General features: G+C 45.7%; 4 protein-coding genes across 5 annotated transcripts; 3 read left to right on the top strand and 1 right to left on the bottom strand.

The window, feature by feature from the left end:
* The first annotated feature begins 204 nt into the window (after positions 1 to 204).
* Positions 205 to 4,444, top strand: BDCG_05827 (NADH dehydrogenase). Its single transcript, XM_045421522.1, has 5 exons — positions 205 to 939; positions 1,021 to 1,359; positions 1,427 to 1,704; positions 1,767 to 2,460; positions 2,538 to 4,444. Exons 1-5 carry the CDS (start codon positions 561 to 563, stop codon positions 2,609 to 2,611), a joined length of 1,764 nt encoding a protein of 587 aa, XP_045277389.1. The 5' UTR covers positions 205 to 560; the 3' UTR covers positions 2,612 to 4,444.
* A 46-nt stretch (positions 4,445 to 4,490) lies between these two features.
* On the top strand, positions 4,491 to 7,049 carry BDCG_05826 (50S ribosomal protein L15). The gene is made up of 3 exons (XM_045421521.1): positions 4,491 to 5,037; positions 5,134 to 6,606; positions 6,667 to 7,049. The coding sequence occupies exons 1-2, from the start codon at positions 4,727 to 4,729 to the stop codon at positions 5,714 to 5,716; spliced, it is 894 nt and encodes a 297-aa protein (XP_045277388.1). The 5' UTR covers positions 4,491 to 4,726; the 3' UTR covers positions 5,717 to 6,606; positions 6,667 to 7,049.
* Positions 5,834 to 10,029, bottom strand: BDCG_05825 (CAMK protein kinase). The gene has a single exon (XM_045421520.1). It carries the CDS (start codon positions 9,483 to 9,485, stop codon positions 7,566 to 7,568), a length of 1,920 nt encoding a protein of 639 aa, XP_045277387.1. The 5' UTR covers positions 9,486 to 10,029; the 3' UTR covers positions 5,834 to 7,565.
* On the top strand, positions 9,780 to 15,457 carry BDCG_05824. 2 transcript variants are annotated; one of them, XM_045421519.1, is made up of 8 exons: positions 9,780 to 10,645; positions 10,743 to 11,108; positions 11,713 to 11,865; positions 11,915 to 11,988; positions 12,042 to 12,417; positions 12,475 to 12,632; positions 12,715 to 12,952; positions 13,055 to 15,457. In XM_045421519.1, the coding sequence occupies exons 1-8, from the start codon at positions 10,618 to 10,620 to the stop codon at positions 13,810 to 13,812; spliced, it is 2,151 nt and encodes a 716-aa protein (XP_045281416.1). In that variant the 5' UTR covers positions 9,780 to 10,617; the 3' UTR covers positions 13,813 to 15,457. The 2 variants fall into 2 exon arrangements, with proteins under 2 accessions (XP_045281416.1, XP_045281417.1); XM_045421518.1 differs by having other exon boundaries at positions 12,715 to 15,452.
* The last annotated feature ends 1,385 nt before the right edge of the window (positions 15,458 to 16,842 follow it).

Genomic DNA, 16,842 nt, shown 5'->3' with positions numbered 1-16,842 from the left:
TTGCTTAATTCTACACCAATCAGTGGGCTGTATTCACGCCAAGAACCTCAAAAAGGAAATTCTCCACTTTTAATGACCAGGGTTTTCATCATATATTTGCTTCGCTTCGCTCCGCAAATAAAAGTTTTGCAGATATAGAAGATTTTTTCAATATAATGAAAAGACAATCAGATCATTGATGTGTGCTCATTGTAACACTAGTATAAAATACCCATTTGACTCAAATGTCACTATAGGCTGCCGTAGCAGACCCGCTTGGCTGCCAACGGTCTTGGCCCGACTGGGTAGTAGGTCCTGGCTTAGTTATATAAAAAAAGTCTCTTGTTGCCGCAAGCAGACACGGCCAGTCAGTCACACTACTGATATCATTCGAGTCAGTATCACGCCGAACGAAATTTTTTTTCTCGTGCTTTCCTTTCTCCTAGAGATCGTTTGACATGGTTGATTAATTGTTGAAAACCATTTACTTTCGTGTGCTCGTTCCCCTTGCAATCCAACCTGTTTCCATTTGCTGCTTTATTTTTTCGGCGTATATTTAGCTCGGCGGTGCCGAATCGGCAATGACCAGCAAATTCCTGATGACTCGACCCAATATGCTCTCACGACAAGCCACCCAGTTGTCGCCAGTAGCCCGCAGATCCGTTACAGCTCTGTCGATACGGCCTGGTCACTATGTTCAGCCATTGAGGCATACTTCTCTGTCCAAACCAGTCCTCCAACGGTCATTCCGAAGAGCTTACGCAACTGTGCCAATTCCTCCGCCTCCGCCTCAGCAGCCGAAGCCGAAGCGGAGGTTCAGAGGTTTGAGATGGATGTACAGATTGCCATTGCTCTCTCTGTTGGCTGGTGCAAGCTCTCTGGGATACAGTATCTACTTGCTCCGGAATCCAGATGAACAAATACAGCCTGATCCATCGAAGAAAACACTGGTTATTCTAGGTGCGCAGACATCCAGTTTTGATAGTTGGCGACTATGCTATGACTGTGGGCAACTAAAACTGACATATATACGTGGATTAGGAACCGGATGGGGAGCTGTATCCCTGCTAAAAAGATTGGACACGGAAAACTACAATGTTATCGTCATCTCGCCGCGGAACTTCTTCCTCTTTACCCCGCTTCTCCCGTCGTGTACAACCGGTTTAATCGAGCATCGCTCAATTATGGAACCAATAAGGAACATTCTGCGCCATAAGAAAGCTGCAGTAAAGTACTACGAAGCTAGCGCTACAAAGATTGACCCCGAGAAGAGGGTGGTGCGCATCAGTGATGTATCGGAGATCAGAGGTGATACGTCAACAACGGAAGTTCCATACGATATGCTAGTAGTTGGAGTTGGAGCGGAGAATTCTACTTTTGGTTAGTTATCTTTAGATCCGCTAGGAGTACGGTTATATGTACTGATGCATTCTATTTTATTCCCTAGGTATCCCAGGTGTTCGGGAGCATTCGTGTTTCCTAAAGGAGGTTGGTGATGCTCAGGAAATCCGAAAGAGGATTATGGACTGCGTGGAGACTGCGATTTTCAAGGACCAAACCAAGGAGGAGGTCAAGAGACTCCTTCATATGGTAGTAGTTGGAGGTGGCCCAACTGGAGTTGAGTTCGCCGGTGAACTGCAGGACTTTTTCAATGACGACCTCAAGAAGTGGGTGCCGGAGATAACAGATAACTTCAAAGTCACACTCGTGGAGGCCCTTCCAAATGTACGGAACTTAATCTTTTGCCTATCTAATCGATTCCTATTGCTAATTATCATTTCACCCAGGTTCTTCCCACCTTCTCCAAGCAGCTGATTGACTATACCGAATCCACCTTCAAGGAAGAAGCCATCACAATCCGGACGAAGACTATGGTGAAGAAGGTCTCTGATAAATACATCGAAGCAGAAAGTACTAACCCAGATGGAACTAAGGAAATGGAGACTATCCCTTATGGCCTCCTTGTCTGGGCTACAGGTAACACCGTTCGTGGTGTTGTCCGCGACCTAATGAGCCAAATACCAGCACAAAAGAACTCGCGCCGTGGCCTTGCAGTCAACGAATATCTTGTCGTGAACGGAACGGAGAACATCTGGGCCGTGGGCGACTGTGCTGTGACAAATTATGCGCCAACAGCCCAGGTGGCTAGTCAAGAGGGCGCGTTCCTTGCCCGTCTTTTCAACACCATGGCCAAGACCGCAGCTATCGAAGATGAATTAAAGGCTCTCTCCAAAGCACAGGCGGAGGCGCCAACCGAAGAAGAGCGCAACAAAGTCCTGGATGAGATTAGGAATTTACAGAGAACCCTGCGGAGAACTAAGCAGATTGGGCCCTTCCAATATTCTCATCAAGGAAGCCTTGCATATATCGGCAAGGAGCGTGCTGTAGCGGATGTCAGCTGGTTGAGCGGAAATATCGCCAGTGGTGGAACTCTTACCTATCTCTTCTGGCGGAGCGTCTATCTGAGCATGTGCTTCAGCAGTAAGTTCCTTTATTCCCATAATTTTGATCAGCCTATGGGAAATTTGGATTTTTAAAGCTAATACCTTCATTCTCAGCTCGCAACCGAGTCCTGGTCGCGTTTGACTGGATAAAGGCGAAGATGTTCGGCCGTGATGTCTCCCGAGAATAAATTCTCACTTCGATAGAAGAAACTGAGCCTTTTCAGCGTCGAGCCTTCCAACCAAATATGTCCATCAAAACTGCCTTAGCGCGAGCGCAGTGGATGGATATCAACCTAACTTTATTGACATAGCTCCCCGCCAGTAATATACGGATGTGCTCCCCATCATCTACCAAGTCTCTTCTACCGCAGTAACCATGAAACGCTTTTACATATCCAAAATGCGAAATAGACTGCACAACACGGAATCCAGCGTCCAACTATAGATTTCTGCCCCTTTTCTCTGACTCCCGCAGGATTTGCGCTTCACTTTGATGCTCCCTGCCAGTTTTCTTTTTCTTTTTTCTTTTTCATTTACATATTTCCCATCTATCTCTATTGTCCCACCAACCATAGACCGCGTCTTTTTATTTTTACCTTTTTTCCCCCTTTTAATGTCTCCTGGCGTCCCGTATCATAAAAGCCTTCTTGTATTCTGTAACTTTTTATTGTTCCCTCCTTTAGTAGGCGCTTTTCTGTTTTCTTGAGCTTTACAGGTTTGTATCTTCTACTATGCTGGGCAATTTACCCGTCTCCTTAATCCTATTTCCCGATGATATACTAATTATACTCTTTCTAATAATGTCTCGGTATTCCGCAGAGTATGACTTTCCTCCTCGACTCAGTTTCATGATTGCAGTCCCCCTTGAGAAACGGCCCATTTTTACTATGATATCGATATAGATTTCCCTCCGTCTTCCTCCTTTTCTGGCTTTGAATTATCATATTAGGTGTCTCTTATGGGCAAAGTCTATTTTGTTCATTACGATCAATAGGAGTTCAAACAAGTTGACTGGGACTTCATCTTAGTGCAAAAACTAGCCTTTCATCTCTGAATTGTGACGCATTTCAACTACTCCTGTATCATGGCCCCCCTTGCCCTTGCTTCAACGCGATTGGGAGAATTACTAAGTAACGCTTCTCCTAGATCCAAAATATTACTTCCCATCCCAGTATGTACATACAATTACGCCTATGATTATCCAGACCACGTACTCGCACGCAGCTGCTTCCGTTCCCCTGCGGTTGGGGGTACGAAGCACAGGAGTACTGGCAGAGCAAGAGACCATTTGCTTTTTTATCCGCTCTTACACTTCAAGGAATGGCCGTGGCTCCATTCTTCGAGTTAGGTTCTTCGAACTGTGCACAACAGGAGAAAACAGGTGGTATTAGACAGCTTCGATCTCATGACGGGGCACTCCTCTTCTTCTCCCTCCGCCTCCTCCTCCTCCTGACCTTCTTTTTCCATCTCTCTCCCGTAACTCGAAACAGCAGTGTTACAAGATTGGGGGATACAAAATATGAGATTGGACACTCTACAGTTTTATGTAACCACTCTCCCTCACTCGCATCTTCCCACGCCGCGTAGTGTGCCATTGGATATAGATCTGTTCGCGCAAGGAGGTAGAGGTTGAATATGACGAGCACCAGAGTAATAGTAACAGTTACGCAGATGATTGTTTTGGGTGCGTCACTCATGCTCGCGGTGCCTTGCGTCGCTGCTGGTGCTGCCCGTGTGCATTGGCCATGTATAAATCCAATAAGTTAAGGACGCATGAGGATTATTTGCCGCAGAGGGATTGACGAAGAGGATAGGAAGTTGAGTAGTGAGAGGGTAGAGGGATGATGCGATTACGGCATAATGACATCCCTCCCCCGCATCCATTATCCTCAAGTTTTAGGCTTTGTGGATTCCAGGGAACTAGATTTAAGAGAGACTTTAGATTTGTGGCTGGGAAGAAGAATCAGCCAGCTTGAATTTGTCTGGCCTTTGAGAGTAGTTTGTTTGCTTTTGTATTGGGCACATCCCCCGCAATATCATCTTGAGTCGAAACCTCGCTCTAGACCGTAAGTCAGTAAGTTGACCCCAAATAAATATTCCAATCTGTCAGTATGTTTCTTTGTAGAATATACGCCACTGAATATTCCATTGGATGGAAGCCCGACCACACGTGATGAGAGATAATCACGTGACTTGTTAAATCACATGACTCTGGGCCGAGCAAATCTTCGATCTTTAGAGAAGCGCATGAGAGCTCCATCATCAGGCAAGATAGAGTATCCAGATACGATTTTACCGCCCCAATGCCTCCTCGATTAAGCTGGCGGCTGCCAATGCAGCTGCCATCACTATTCCAAACCACGTCTCCGCCGTCATTTCTCCTCCCAGTCCTACAACACCAGACCAGACAAGCCTCTATCCTTGCCCAGCTGTCCGATAATGCGACAGCGTACAACAAACGGATAAGACGTGGTCGGGGTCCTGCGTCAGGAAAGGGTAAGACGTCTGGACGTGGCCACAAGGGTCAGAAGCAGCATGGAAGCGTCCCCGCGGGCTTCAACGGTGGGCAGACGAAGGATGAGATTGTGCATGGTGAACATGGATTTAAAAACATGTAAGGAACATTTGACCCATATTTACTTTCATTTCCCCTTTGGAAGAGGATAAGACCAGAAGACAGACAAGATCTCTAACCGTGAAATCTCCCCAGCTTCTCCCTCGACATTGCCAAAGTCAACCTCGACCGTATCCAAGAATGGATCGACCAAGGCCGCCTCGATCCCTCCCGCCCCATCACAGTCCGCGAACTGGCAAAGTCCCGCTGCATCCACGGCGTCAAGGACGGCGTCAAACTGCTCGCCCGCGGCGGCAAAGAAGCCCTCAAACAACCCGTCCAGATCGTCGTCTCCCGGGCCTCCGCCACGGCTATCGAAGCCGTCGAAGCCGCCGGCGGCTCCATCACCACCCGCTACTACACGCGCCACGCAATCAAGCGGATCCTATCCGGCAAGACGGACCCGTTCGTCTCGCTTGCGTGGCTCAACGCGGGCGAGAATCTGACCATCGGAATGGGCATTGATAAGCCCCGTGTCAAGGGTGATGGGTTCTCGTATCGGTTGCCGGACCCGACGAGCCGGAAGGATATCGAGTATTATCGTGATTCGGCCCATCGGGGGTATTTGAGTTATCTTGTGGAGAAAGGGGAGACACCTAGCTTGTTCTTCACTGCACCCGGTAAGGCGCATAAGAAGAGTAAGGAGGGTATGCCTTCTAGCGACAATAGGTTGTGGTAGAGGGGGAAGGTGGCATGGTGCTTAAAACGTTTTCCTCCTTTTCCTTTTGCATTTTTGTGTTAGGAATCCAGCAGGAGAAGGGGCTTGTTTCTTCCTTTCCGACTTTTTATGTAGGTATTTGATTCTGCATTGCCTTGTTTGGTTTTTACTGTATACTAGAGAAACAAATTCCTCAAATGGGTTTATTTAGGTTATATTTTGGCAAAGGCTTATTCATGTGCTGTAAGGGCAAATAGCTCCTTTTCCGACCCTCTTATTCCTACTCAAACAACTTTCGCTAGTTGCGGATATTACCCTTCCCTTTCCGGGCGTGTTGAAAAAGGGTCTTGATACTGGCAAAACTTCTCATAAAATTTGGCTTCCATAAGCAGACTTTTTCAGAAGCAATTCATCGCAATTATTCGAACTCATTAACAGCCTAATTATGTTAACATACATTGTAACCCTTTTTCCACCCCCCTAAATCCTTTTTTTTTAACAACACCCCCGCTTACATCATATTATCAACATTATCACGCCCATCAAGTAAGGGAGATCGCCCATATGAACGAGTACCACGTGCAAAAAACGCCAGTGCTGGGATAAAAAGCAAAGGGGAGAAGAAAGGGGCAAAGAGAAGCCCTTTCTCAAAAGGAGGGGAAGAAAGGTATCGTGGAAGCGAAATCTAGCAATCTGTGTGGCAAAGTGGAGGGTCAAATAGAAGTGGACTATTTGTAGAATGAGACGAGAGCGGTGCAGAGAAGAAAGAGAAGAAGGAGAAGAAAATATAATCCCCATTTCAAACCATGACAACAAGAAGTCACCACTGGAGCGGAGAAACGGAAAAAAACACTGGAGCGAATAAAAGCTGGGGGCGGAAGTCAAAGGAGGACAGTGAAAGATCGAGTGGGGTGAGTGTAAAGTCTCGAGATACAATATTGCCATCACCCTTGCCAATTTCCCTCCTATAGGCCCCGTGAAAATGAATTCTGCATGGTAATACATAAGCTGTTCGCCCCGCTCGGCCAAAATCAAGAATGGCTTCTGGTTTTCACTAGTAGTGTGATGAGAATGTTCCTGCATTGGAGTTTATCGATTTCCGAAAGAAATAGCGGTGCAAACATGATTGTGGGAAAATGGGGAAACGGGAAAAGGGAAAGGGAAAAGTGGTGAAGGAAGAATAGAGGGGAACTGAAGGTTTGATTCGATAGTAATACACAACTCAGCACAAGGACTGAGATGTATGAGAGGTGGTGAGAGTCCCGATCACAAATGAAATGGGATAGGATAATGAGATAAATATGCAAAGAAAACCGGATGCTAAATCAAATACCGAAAGAAAAAAAATTCTTAAAACCCCAGCCAACCCTCACGCGGTTCAATTTCATCAATGCTAAGTGAAGTGGACGTAATCTGCCAAACGGCAAAAAAAAAAAAAAAAAAAAAAAAAAAAAAAAAAAAAAGAAGAGAAAGAAAGAAAATAGAAGGAAAATCGTCATAGCCTATGCAGCGTAGCAATTGGGAGAAATCGTGCATGGACGCCAAACCATCAAACAGAAAAGGCCTACCCCTCCTGAGCTCGCTAGACATAAGAAACCAGAAAAGCAAAACGAACGCAGAGAGGTATATAATAAGTAGATGCGACACACTTTTGGTTAATGAGAGTCACGGGGTATCAAATACGAACGCTAAGACAATAAAGGGATATAATAAACGTGCATGCAAAAATAAATCCACCAAGGACACCATACACTTGATACACTTTGCGTAACACCTTGGTGGTTCCTTACATAACCGTCATAAAACAATCGTAACATATCGTCATATCCCATACATAACGAACGCAATCACGATGGGTAGAAGGCAGGGCCTAAAATCTCCATTGCGGAGCATCACCAGCATGATCTGTGCTGTTAGAACACCCCTGAAACCAGCGGCATTGTAAGACCTCTCGGATGGTCCATCGCTTTATCGTGTCCATCTCCAGACAGCCCTGGATTAGCTCCAATGCGTTCTGCCGGTCCTGTTGATCACCCCGACCTTTCAGAACAGAAGCGCTGTCCCAACGACCTTGCATAATATTGAGTTTGATCCGTGGTTTAAAAGAGTCCTGGAAGGGCCGTGAGCCAACAACCAAAGAAAAAACAACGACTCCAAAAGCCCAGATATCCACAATTGGATCAATGAGTCCATTCACGGATGATAGCAGCTCTGGAGAAGCGTATTCCAGGCTTCCGGCAACGCTAGTACTTGTATCCGAAGGACCTATGGCTTTGGGGGGAGGGCGATCCGCGGCATTATCGTACGGATCAGGTGAGCTTCCACCGCCGTTTTCAGATGTCAACCATTCTGCCATCCCAAAGTCACATAGTATCAGCTGGGCCACATCTCCATGTTCTGTAGACGTTGCTGCGTCTAAAAGGCAGTTTTCCAGTTTGATATCTCGATGGACAACACGTGCATCCTCATGCAAGTATCTGATAGCGGATGCTAATTGGTATGCATAGCTTCGGGCAACATTCATTTCAAGGCCTTGGCGATGTCTGCGGACCAAGTCAAACAGAGTGCCCCTTGTGGTTAATCTTGTAAAGCAAAATGTAGCATAATCGGTTTCGTAAACTGCTTCGAGTGGCAGAATGTGGGGGTGGTTTAGGTATCGCCATATGCGTACTTCATGGTCGAATTCGGCTTGGAGTTGCTCATTTTCTCTTTCACTTTGACCAGCGAGGTGTTTCTTGACAATCTTAACAGCCGACCGTTCTGGTCCGCCCTCCCCATGAACCTTAAATGCTTCCTTCACTGTGCTGAAGCCTCCAAATCCGATTTGCTTGCCTATCACGTAGTCTGTTCCTACAACCTGACCCTCATCATCAGGTTTCGGAGGAACCTCCTCACGGCTCCAGAGGGACAGAAACGTGCTGGCTGGAGACTTACCGCTTGAGTTGGTAGAACGGCCAGAATCATGAGATAGGTTGTGTCGTAAACTGCCATCCCGGCCTAGAGTATAGCTTTTAGATCGGCTCCCAAATGGCTGAGGTACAAAGTTAGACCATGCGCCCCCATCATCCAATGATGCAGGCCGGTAGATCCTAGGATAAGCCGAGAAAGGCGACAGAAGTATGTCTCTGGTTGCTTCTGGTGGAGTACGCACTTCATCAGTGGCAGGTGAGGCGGTGGATAGAGAGGTGAGAGAAGTAGGACGTTCCCCAGCTTGCCCAGCGTCACCCCCACAAGTCACTACGGACGGGGAGAAAAAGTCACAGTGAGGCGAGCCAATTGGAAGCGCATTTGCGGAGCTTCCAGAATCGCGTTTCTCGTGGGATAATCTATCCACGCACGCGTCGACATCGAGCCTCGGACAGATGGATGCATTTTCCAGTTGGTTCCGGCTTCCAGGCTCAACAGAGTAATCAGCGTTGTGGCTAATCGAGGGTTGATCATTTCGAGCGAATTGCTCGAGTGGCGATGGTTGAATATAGCGAGGGTTATGGGTATATTCCAGATCATCAGGAGCGCCTGCTCTGTAATGATGGTCTTCAGGGCAAGGCACAGGGATGGGAGGAGTCGGAACATGGGCGTCATTTAAAGCACCATCGCTTCCTTCGAGCCCACCGGTACGCTGGCGGCTGGAGTGGGCAACTTCATGTGAAGCTCGCCTGGCATTATTGCCATCCGGGGTTGGTACATGTCCACGTCCATGGCCATGGCCATTCTCTGTTAACCCTGGTGAACTCGTAATATTCGGATCTAACGTCAAATTCTCAAGCTTTCGGATCTCCTCAAGAGCCATGCCCTCACCCTTGAGGAGGTGATTGCAACGGCTAGTAGTGAACCCTGCAGTCTCAACAGTTGACAAGCGGTAGTAGTCGGAGCCGTAGAAGCAGAAGCTGCAGTAACAGCAAGCGAGGGAGCCAGATATTTAAGGTTGGGCCAGTAGCAAGAGCAGGCCCCCAGTAGTATCCCCACAGGCGATAGCAGGCAGAGTCATGTGGATAGAAACTGAGCTCAGTCGGCAGCACGACGAGACAGGGTGGAGACGGGCTGGGTGCGCGGGGCCTACAGGGCGGGGCGACCGTCCCAACGGGCTTGGGCTATCTTGGTCGAACAGCAGCCAGCAACTGGCACAGAGCAAGACAGGCCGATTTGGCTGGGTATACTCCTAGAGAGGAGAATATGAGCCTATAGAGAGGCGCTGGCGAGATACAAGGCCGATGGGCAGGAAGACGGGAGCTGCAACCTGGAGTCGCGCGAGGTGGTGAGCGGTGATGATGGAGGGAAAAAGCAGACGACGTTCTCTCGTCGCCAGGCATCGGGTGAAGCAGGCGAGAGCTCGGGATAAGGTCACGTGGGCGGCAAACCCCCCTGCCTTGGAGGGCGTTTGTGGAGGGATCCGTGGGTGCGCTGCGATTGGCTGGAGATAAGGGCCTTGGCATCCAACAGCCGCCAGGGGCATCAAGCGCAATAGACGCGCGCCCAGCCTGTCGCGTTTGTTTCTGAGCCAGCCAACGCCAAGCCACGTCGCTCGAATTAAGGGATTCTCCTGAAAGACGCAGGCCGGGATCGTGTCTGTTGGCTGTTGTTTTGTTGTCCCAGCCCTCGTGGATGGCCATTTCATTGTCCTCTGCTTCTCCTCCTGCTTCTTCTCCTCTTCTGCGCGCTGTTGTCTTGTCTCTGCTGGGGTTGGTGAGGCCTCAATCCTTCTGTCTCTCGTTCTCGCTTTCCCCGCTCCCGCAGCGGACTCCTTCTCACGGCTCTCCTCCTTCGCCCTACAATTTCAGAGCTATACACTGTTCCGTTGTCGCCTGTCCATATTCCTTTCGGGAACCTCTTTTAGCAAATGCTCGTGCTATCTTTTCCCCCTCTACCTATTTTACTCAGTATCCCCTTGAACTATTTCTTTGGCATGCGCATCACCCGCAACGATGACCAGGCCTCAGATAATTCGAGCAGGTGAGTATCTAATGAAGGGTACAATATAGCATAACGGGGTTTATTGCGTGTTGCTTGAGTTCATAGACATCTAATACGATCAAAACCATTCTTTCAGATACCGTCGACCTGCAGGGTAACCGTTCCCAATCCACGCACGACCAGACACGCCAACAGGACCAACTAGGTTCGTCAGACGGCAATCGAACAGCGCCACACCAATCTCTAGCGATGCGGAATGCGGAGAAAGAGGCCAGAGAGGAATTGGTTCAAAGTCCCAGAGTTTCTGTAGATCGCAGCCACGCCGACGACTCTGAGGATGAAATGAATGGCCATGACCACGGGGCACATCATGACGGCATTGATCACTATTCAAACGGCCATTCGTCAGCAGATGAAGGAGATATTACCGACGGCGAAAGTGATGACCAGTTGGATGATGATATGTTGGATAAGATATCCAGTTCTCCATCCATCGATGATGGTAGGTGCCACTCTTTTTCAACTTTATCCTGCATGTCCCCATGCGCTCTCTTTCTCTCTCACTCGACAGCCCCTGGGTCGTTGAAGAGTCCCTTCGTTTCTATTTCGATTTGTATCTCTATTCTATTTCATTTGGGGCCTGATTTTCTGTACTTCGCATCCCAATCCTTGGTCCGAATGCGCTCCCCCGTTTTCTTGTATTCGTCCGTAGGGGAAGTTGATGATTTGAGGGTGTGTAATGCACTGCACTGACCCGAAGGCCTCGCTGAGCCGCAACAATTCGTTGGGAATGGCGCACTGTCAACCCGCCCAAGGGGATGGATATGAGTAACTTGGGTTACATATGGCAACAACGCTCTACCCCTCCCACCAAACATGATGATAACCGCCATAATTGCTTCCTTGTTCAAGAAATGGGAACGCTATGTTTTTCAACTAAATTAGTATTGTTATATAGCCATCAGCTAGTTCTTATGGACGTTCCATTCGATGCTCGTTTCGTGATGGCTACCCCATATGTTATTTTCTTCTTCTACATTTTCCTACTCTATTTTTTTTTTTTGGCCTCCTTTTGATGGAGCTCATAATCACTTACATCAAAACAGAAGATATCGATTTCGAATTTGTCTACGCTTTACATACTTTCGTGGCGACTGTCGAGGGACAGGCGAATGCCACCAAGGGTGACACAATGGTTCTCCTGGACGATAGTAATAGCTACTGGTGGCTTGTCAGGGTTGTGAAGGATGGCAGCATAGGTTGGTTCATGCGTCGTTGAATTTATAGTATTGGTACTAACAGTTCTAGGTTATCTGCCCGCTGAACATATCGAGACCCCAACAGAACGCCTGGCGCGTTTGAACAAGCATAGAAATATTGATGTATGCTTCTGGTGTCATGATTTCTTACCAGCTAGTGCTAATTTTATGTCTAGCTCTCTGCGACAATGTTGGGAGATAACGCGGAGAAATCAAAGAACCCCCTGAAAAAGGCCATGCGGAGGCGAAATGCAAAGACCGTTACTTTTACGTCTTCTCCAGTTTACCACGAACCGTCTGATGTCGAATATTCTACCGAAGAAGAAGACGACCCGGATGACCAGTTCTTTGACAATGACGACGATGAAGAAATCCTCCAATCGGAAACGAATGATGGGCAAGAAGAATCCCATGACGAGGACATCGTTGTCGAGCCACTTCGACCAAAAGTACAAACAGATAAAGACGGTTCAAGCGCACGTGAAGTTGAACCTGACCGAGATCCTAGCCCTGAGAGGGTTCGGGCAAACGAGGATTCTTTTGATAGACAAGGTGAACCCAAATTTCTCCCCTGGCAATTTTATTCCACGCAACTAAGTCAAGAAACAGATGACAATCCTACCGGCAGGTCGAGGAACGGTGTAGTGCGGAACACAGACTCGTTCTTCAAGGATGATAGCCTCGAGACCAAGAAGATATCATTGACTCCAAACCTCTTGCGTGACGATTCGAATAATGGACCTGCGGCCACAAATGATCCTAAAGAGGTATTGTTTCAATGCCTTGTTCAATTTACTCTATATATCTCTCTTTCACATTTGGCTAACTAATTCCACTTTGGTCAATTAGGTGAAAGGACGTGGAAGCCTCGAAGCTTTTGATAAAGTCATCAATTCGGGAGACAAAACCAAGGATGACAAAAAGCGAAAGGAGAAAAAATCAGGCATGCTTAGTGGCTTATTCAAAAGGAAAGACAAGAAAAGTAAAGCCATTGACGATGATATGGAAGAATCAGAGAATATCTCAGAGGAATCGACACGCTCGGCGACTCCTCCCAAGACATCTAGTGAATCATCGAAGGAAGAACGTCAGTCCTCGAAATCCCAAAACTCATCCCAGCGATATCCTAGCAAACTACAAAAAACCCCACGCGATACTTCTCCAGTTAAGACTGACAGTATGCAAGCAGTCGCCCAACAAGGGCTTAGCAATGTGGCAACTTCCACGACATCTACAGCAAACGATGGCCCCGGCGCTTCCGTGCGGGCCGTTCCACATGATTCCCAAGCTGATGTTCCACAGCTACTTCGTGTCAAAGAAGCGACTCGTGAAAAACCCGCAACTTCTACTTCTCAGGACCAAATTAGCCCGAATCTGGACTCCCCAACGACGACTACTTTCCTTAGCACATCAATCTCTCCTGTTGATTCTTCACAAAACCCATCAAGCAATGCCAGGAGCAACCCAAGCAAAGAAACGATTCGATCCACGCCTATATATGAGGAAGAATATGAGGACATGGATTCTCCAATTCACATATCATCTCCAGAGCACCGAAATCGTAATAACCCTCCAGATTTGACAACAGATACTTCATCTGTCGATGAAACACAGAATCTGGCACTGTCCCCGACACCCTCCTCTCCGGAGCTTGTTGAACATCCAGACGACAAAGTGGAGGAAAACAGCGCCCCGACTTCCTCTACCAACACACCAACATGGAGCGAGGCTAGCCTTCGTTCTTATCTTGACGATGATACCGATATCCGGGATCTCCTCATCATTGTCCATGACAAGTCTAATGTGACACCCGCAGGCCCTGATCATCCGATAACAGGTAGTCTATTCAAAGAAGAGAGCAAGGGACTTAATGAAATGTCAGTCCGGCTCGATGAGCTGTTAACTGGCTGGATGGCTCGGAAAATGAAAGCATCTGTGGCGAAATAGGCGATACCAATCACTTTATTGATCCTTCACCCTTCCGTATGCATCTATAATATCCGTCCGGTTGAGCGCGACTACGGCGCGAACAAGTTCTGTTCAAGGTATTTCGCACCACTTTCACCCACAACAAAAATGTATCACTCCATGTCATATCGCGGAGCTTATACACGTCTTCCTGCTTGATTTGCTTGTGTCGATATCGAGATGGAAAAACTTACCCGAAAAAGCAAGAAAATAACCGAGAAGCAAATGGCGGGCGTTTACGAAAAATACGATCACATGAGACTAAGGCGCTTAATTATTTGCATGAAACCACAAAACATTCGATATTATAAGATCCGCGATACTTAAATATATCGGTGTTGACGAGGCGTGTTCTTGTTTTCAGGCTTTTGGCCTCCGGGTGTCCTTCCTTCGTGCGCCCTTTTTTATTATTGGCTGACCTCTATCGCCTTGACTGTTGAATCTATTCACTCCATTTCCTCCCTGAATTTCCTTCCACCAAAAAATAGTCAATCAGGGCGTTCTCTTCTGGCAGCATCTATTCCCAACCATATTTCCAAAGGTCTTCCATCTCCCATCCCCCTCCGGTGCTCGCCATTCACGCCACAGCTCTTCATTATCTCCAGTCCGCACCACTATCCGTTTCGATCTCATTTGTTGCGTTCATTGTTTTCACACTACGAGTACGACATGATGGGTATATCACTACCCCGTTCCTTTTCCTCTGTTCACTGCCTTCTTTTTTTTGTGCTTCAATCAAATACAATACCCAAAATACCCACGTGTACCTTCGTTTTTGATCGTATCCCTCTGCTATTCATTTATACATATCATGCCTTCTTAGTGATCGCTGCCGATTGCCGTTTATTCCTATCCATCCGCTAGCTAGTCTCGCCTCTTTGGTTTTGTTTCCCGTTCATATACTAACGTCTTATCCCCTTCGAATTTATTTCACCATTCTCTTATTATTCCTCCTCACCTCGTTTCTTATCACCTCAAATCGTCGGTCTCTTATCTTGTGACCATCCCTCAAATTTACCTTTTGATTCTCTTATATTTAATTTCACATCCTCACTTTGCTGTTGTTTTCTTTTTTTCCCGAATTTTCCCTCGGGCTGGACTGAGGGGTCATTATTATTGTGCTTCATTTTTGGTTAGCTTTAGGGGGTCAAGGGCAAGGATGGTAAATCGGAGATTAATTTCCTTTACTCCTTGAGCCGTTTTATCCAATGCTTTCTGCCATCTTTCACTTTTTCTCATTTATTATGATGTAAAGAGTACACTTGCGGCATTGAGACCAGAGTTAAGCCGCGATAGATAACTGGATAGGAGTATTTCTACTGTAGGTACATAACATATGGTACTGTATATGTACAGGAACACACCTGGACCCTTATTAAATGGATCTCGATACAAATCGCTCTTTTCTTTTTTGGTCGATGGGTTTTACTTTTCTTTGCCCCGGGTTTAATACAGTCCCAGTTAAAACCATTTTCCCACTCGTAGTTCTCGCAGTACCTCAGCAATAGTATTGAGCACATAATCAATGAACACATCTGAAGTGCAACCTCCGCGTCTGTCTTTGATGTATCAAGACATCAACACCAAGTCCCACTCATGTATCACCTCATTCAATCTGGCCTATCTCTGGCAGAAAGATACAAAAAGATATCTCAGCAAGAGTATTCAATACACAATCAGCAGACAATAACAACTATAAAATCAGTATAACTCAAGGTCTGACTGAGCCTTTAATTTCTGCACAGTGAGATATATTAAATCTAGTTTTAATATCTTAATATTCAATAGATTCTGCAAGGAATTGAGAACAGCAATATTAGATTTCTATTGAACTTGAGAATTAACTCTATATCAATATAATCATTGACAAAGTCTTCTATTTTAAGATATAAATAATCAGTTCCTTCACATTCTGCTGATAATATTTATATTATTATATAGAAACAGACTTATATTCTCTATAATATCAAGACTCTGAAGAGGAAAAGTATTGATAGAGAGTATATAGTAGTATAGACTAACTATGTGACTGTGTCTGAGATTAGAATTAGATTTTTTGATAGTCTTATTGTAACGTGGCGGAACCGAAGCAGTGGCTAGTCAGCGGCGACACGTAGAGGTAGTTGTTTGAGAAGTCATATGAGTGAGCTTGACTATCTTGCTTGAATAGCGAGCTCATAGGCTACAGGGTTATTACAAGGATATCACAGATATGATACTTAGTATACTAAGAAGATTGTATGAGACACACAGTAACTCTTGTGTATATTTCTGTAGAAGTAAAACAAATCACTGACTTCTTTGATGAAGAGTCAGCATCTAGCTATTCTATATAGACAATGAACAGATACTCTTCTCTCATTTCATGAGTGAGAATAGCTGAAGTGATACCTCAGCAGCATCTCATTGTCAAGAAAGAGTAATCTGCTAATCTTGTATAGAAGTGAGATTCTCATATTCATCAATCAGATCTTTCTATAATATATCTGAATAATGTTATAGAGCAGTTGAAAATCAGTTCAGATAGAATGAAATTATCTGTATAAAAGTAATAAGTTGTGTGAAACTGTAACAGAGTCTTGATATAACTGAAAGTGTGATAATACTCTTCTCTTTAAGAGTATAGTCTCTATATTCTTAAGATTACTGAATTAGAAATTATCTTTATTGTATAATAATGATTATCAACTGATTGACAGTACATGTACTATATGTGATATAAAGAAATAGATGAGTTTTTCTACTGACTGTATAGATCTTTCTTTTCTCATCTTTATTCAAATTAAACATATGATAAGTGAGTTTCTTATATATCAATTTAAATGATAAAAAATGTAATTAATAAGTGACTTACAGATCTTTCAATATCTTCTATTCTATATATGAAATTCTCTGCAAAAGTGGTGTGTTTTAGAGACAAAGCTAACAGTAATGATAGAATTTTTTTAAAAAGATCTTTCTCTTCTGTGATACTTTTTTCTTCTCTCTCTCTTATCTACAATAGTGAGT

The sequence above is a fragment of the Blastomyces dermatitidis genome (assembly GCF_000003525.1).
Source record: "Blastomyces dermatitidis ER-3 genomic scaffold supercont1.6, whole genome shotgun sequence".
Classification (NCBI taxonomy): Eukaryota; Fungi; Ascomycota; class Eurotiomycetes; order Onygenales; family Ajellomycetaceae; genus Blastomyces; species Blastomyces dermatitidis.
Note: the sequence above shows the minus strand (reverse complement) of the source record. Positions and strands in the feature narration are given on the sequence as shown.

What these genes read in the sequence shown, in the direction of transcription:
- BDCG_05827 (XM_045421522.1), top strand. Translation starts at nt 561, where the DNA reads ATGACCAGCAAATTCCTGATGACTCGACCCAATATGCTCTCACGACAA. An exon ending in GAAAACACTGGTTATTCTAG is followed by an intron (nt 940 to 1,020) that starts GTGCGCAGACAT and finishes TACGTGGATTAG; the next exon opens with GAACCGGATGGGGAGCTGTA. An exon ending in AGCGGAGAATTCTACTTTTG is followed by an intron (nt 1,360 to 1,426) that starts GTTAGTTATCTT and finishes TTTATTCCCTAG; the next exon opens with GTATCCCAGGTGTTCGGGAG.
- BDCG_05826 (XM_045421521.1), top strand. Translation starts at nt 4,727, where the DNA reads ATGCCTCCTCGATTAAGCTGGCGGCTGCCAATGCAGCTGCCATCACTA. An exon ending in GAACATGGATTTAAAAACAT is followed by an intron (nt 5,038 to 5,133) that starts GTAAGGAACATT and finishes AAATCTCCCCAG; the next exon opens with CTTCTCCCTCGACATTGCCA.
- BDCG_05825 (XM_045421520.1), bottom strand. Translation starts at nt 9,485, where the DNA reads ATGGCTCTTGAGGAGATCCGAAAGCTTGAGAATTTGACGTTAGATCCG.
- BDCG_05824 (XM_045421518.1), top strand. Translation starts at nt 10,618, where the DNA reads ATGACCAGGCCTCAGATAATTCGAGCAG. An exon ending in TTCTCCATCCATCGATGATG is followed by an intron (nt 11,109 to 11,712) that starts GTAGGTGCCACT and finishes ACATCAAAACAG; the next exon opens with AAGATATCGATTTCGAATTT. An exon ending in ACAAGCATAGAAATATTGAT is followed by an intron (nt 11,989 to 12,041) that starts GTATGCTTCTGG and finishes TTTTATGTCTAG; the next exon opens with CTCTCTGCGACAATGTTGGG.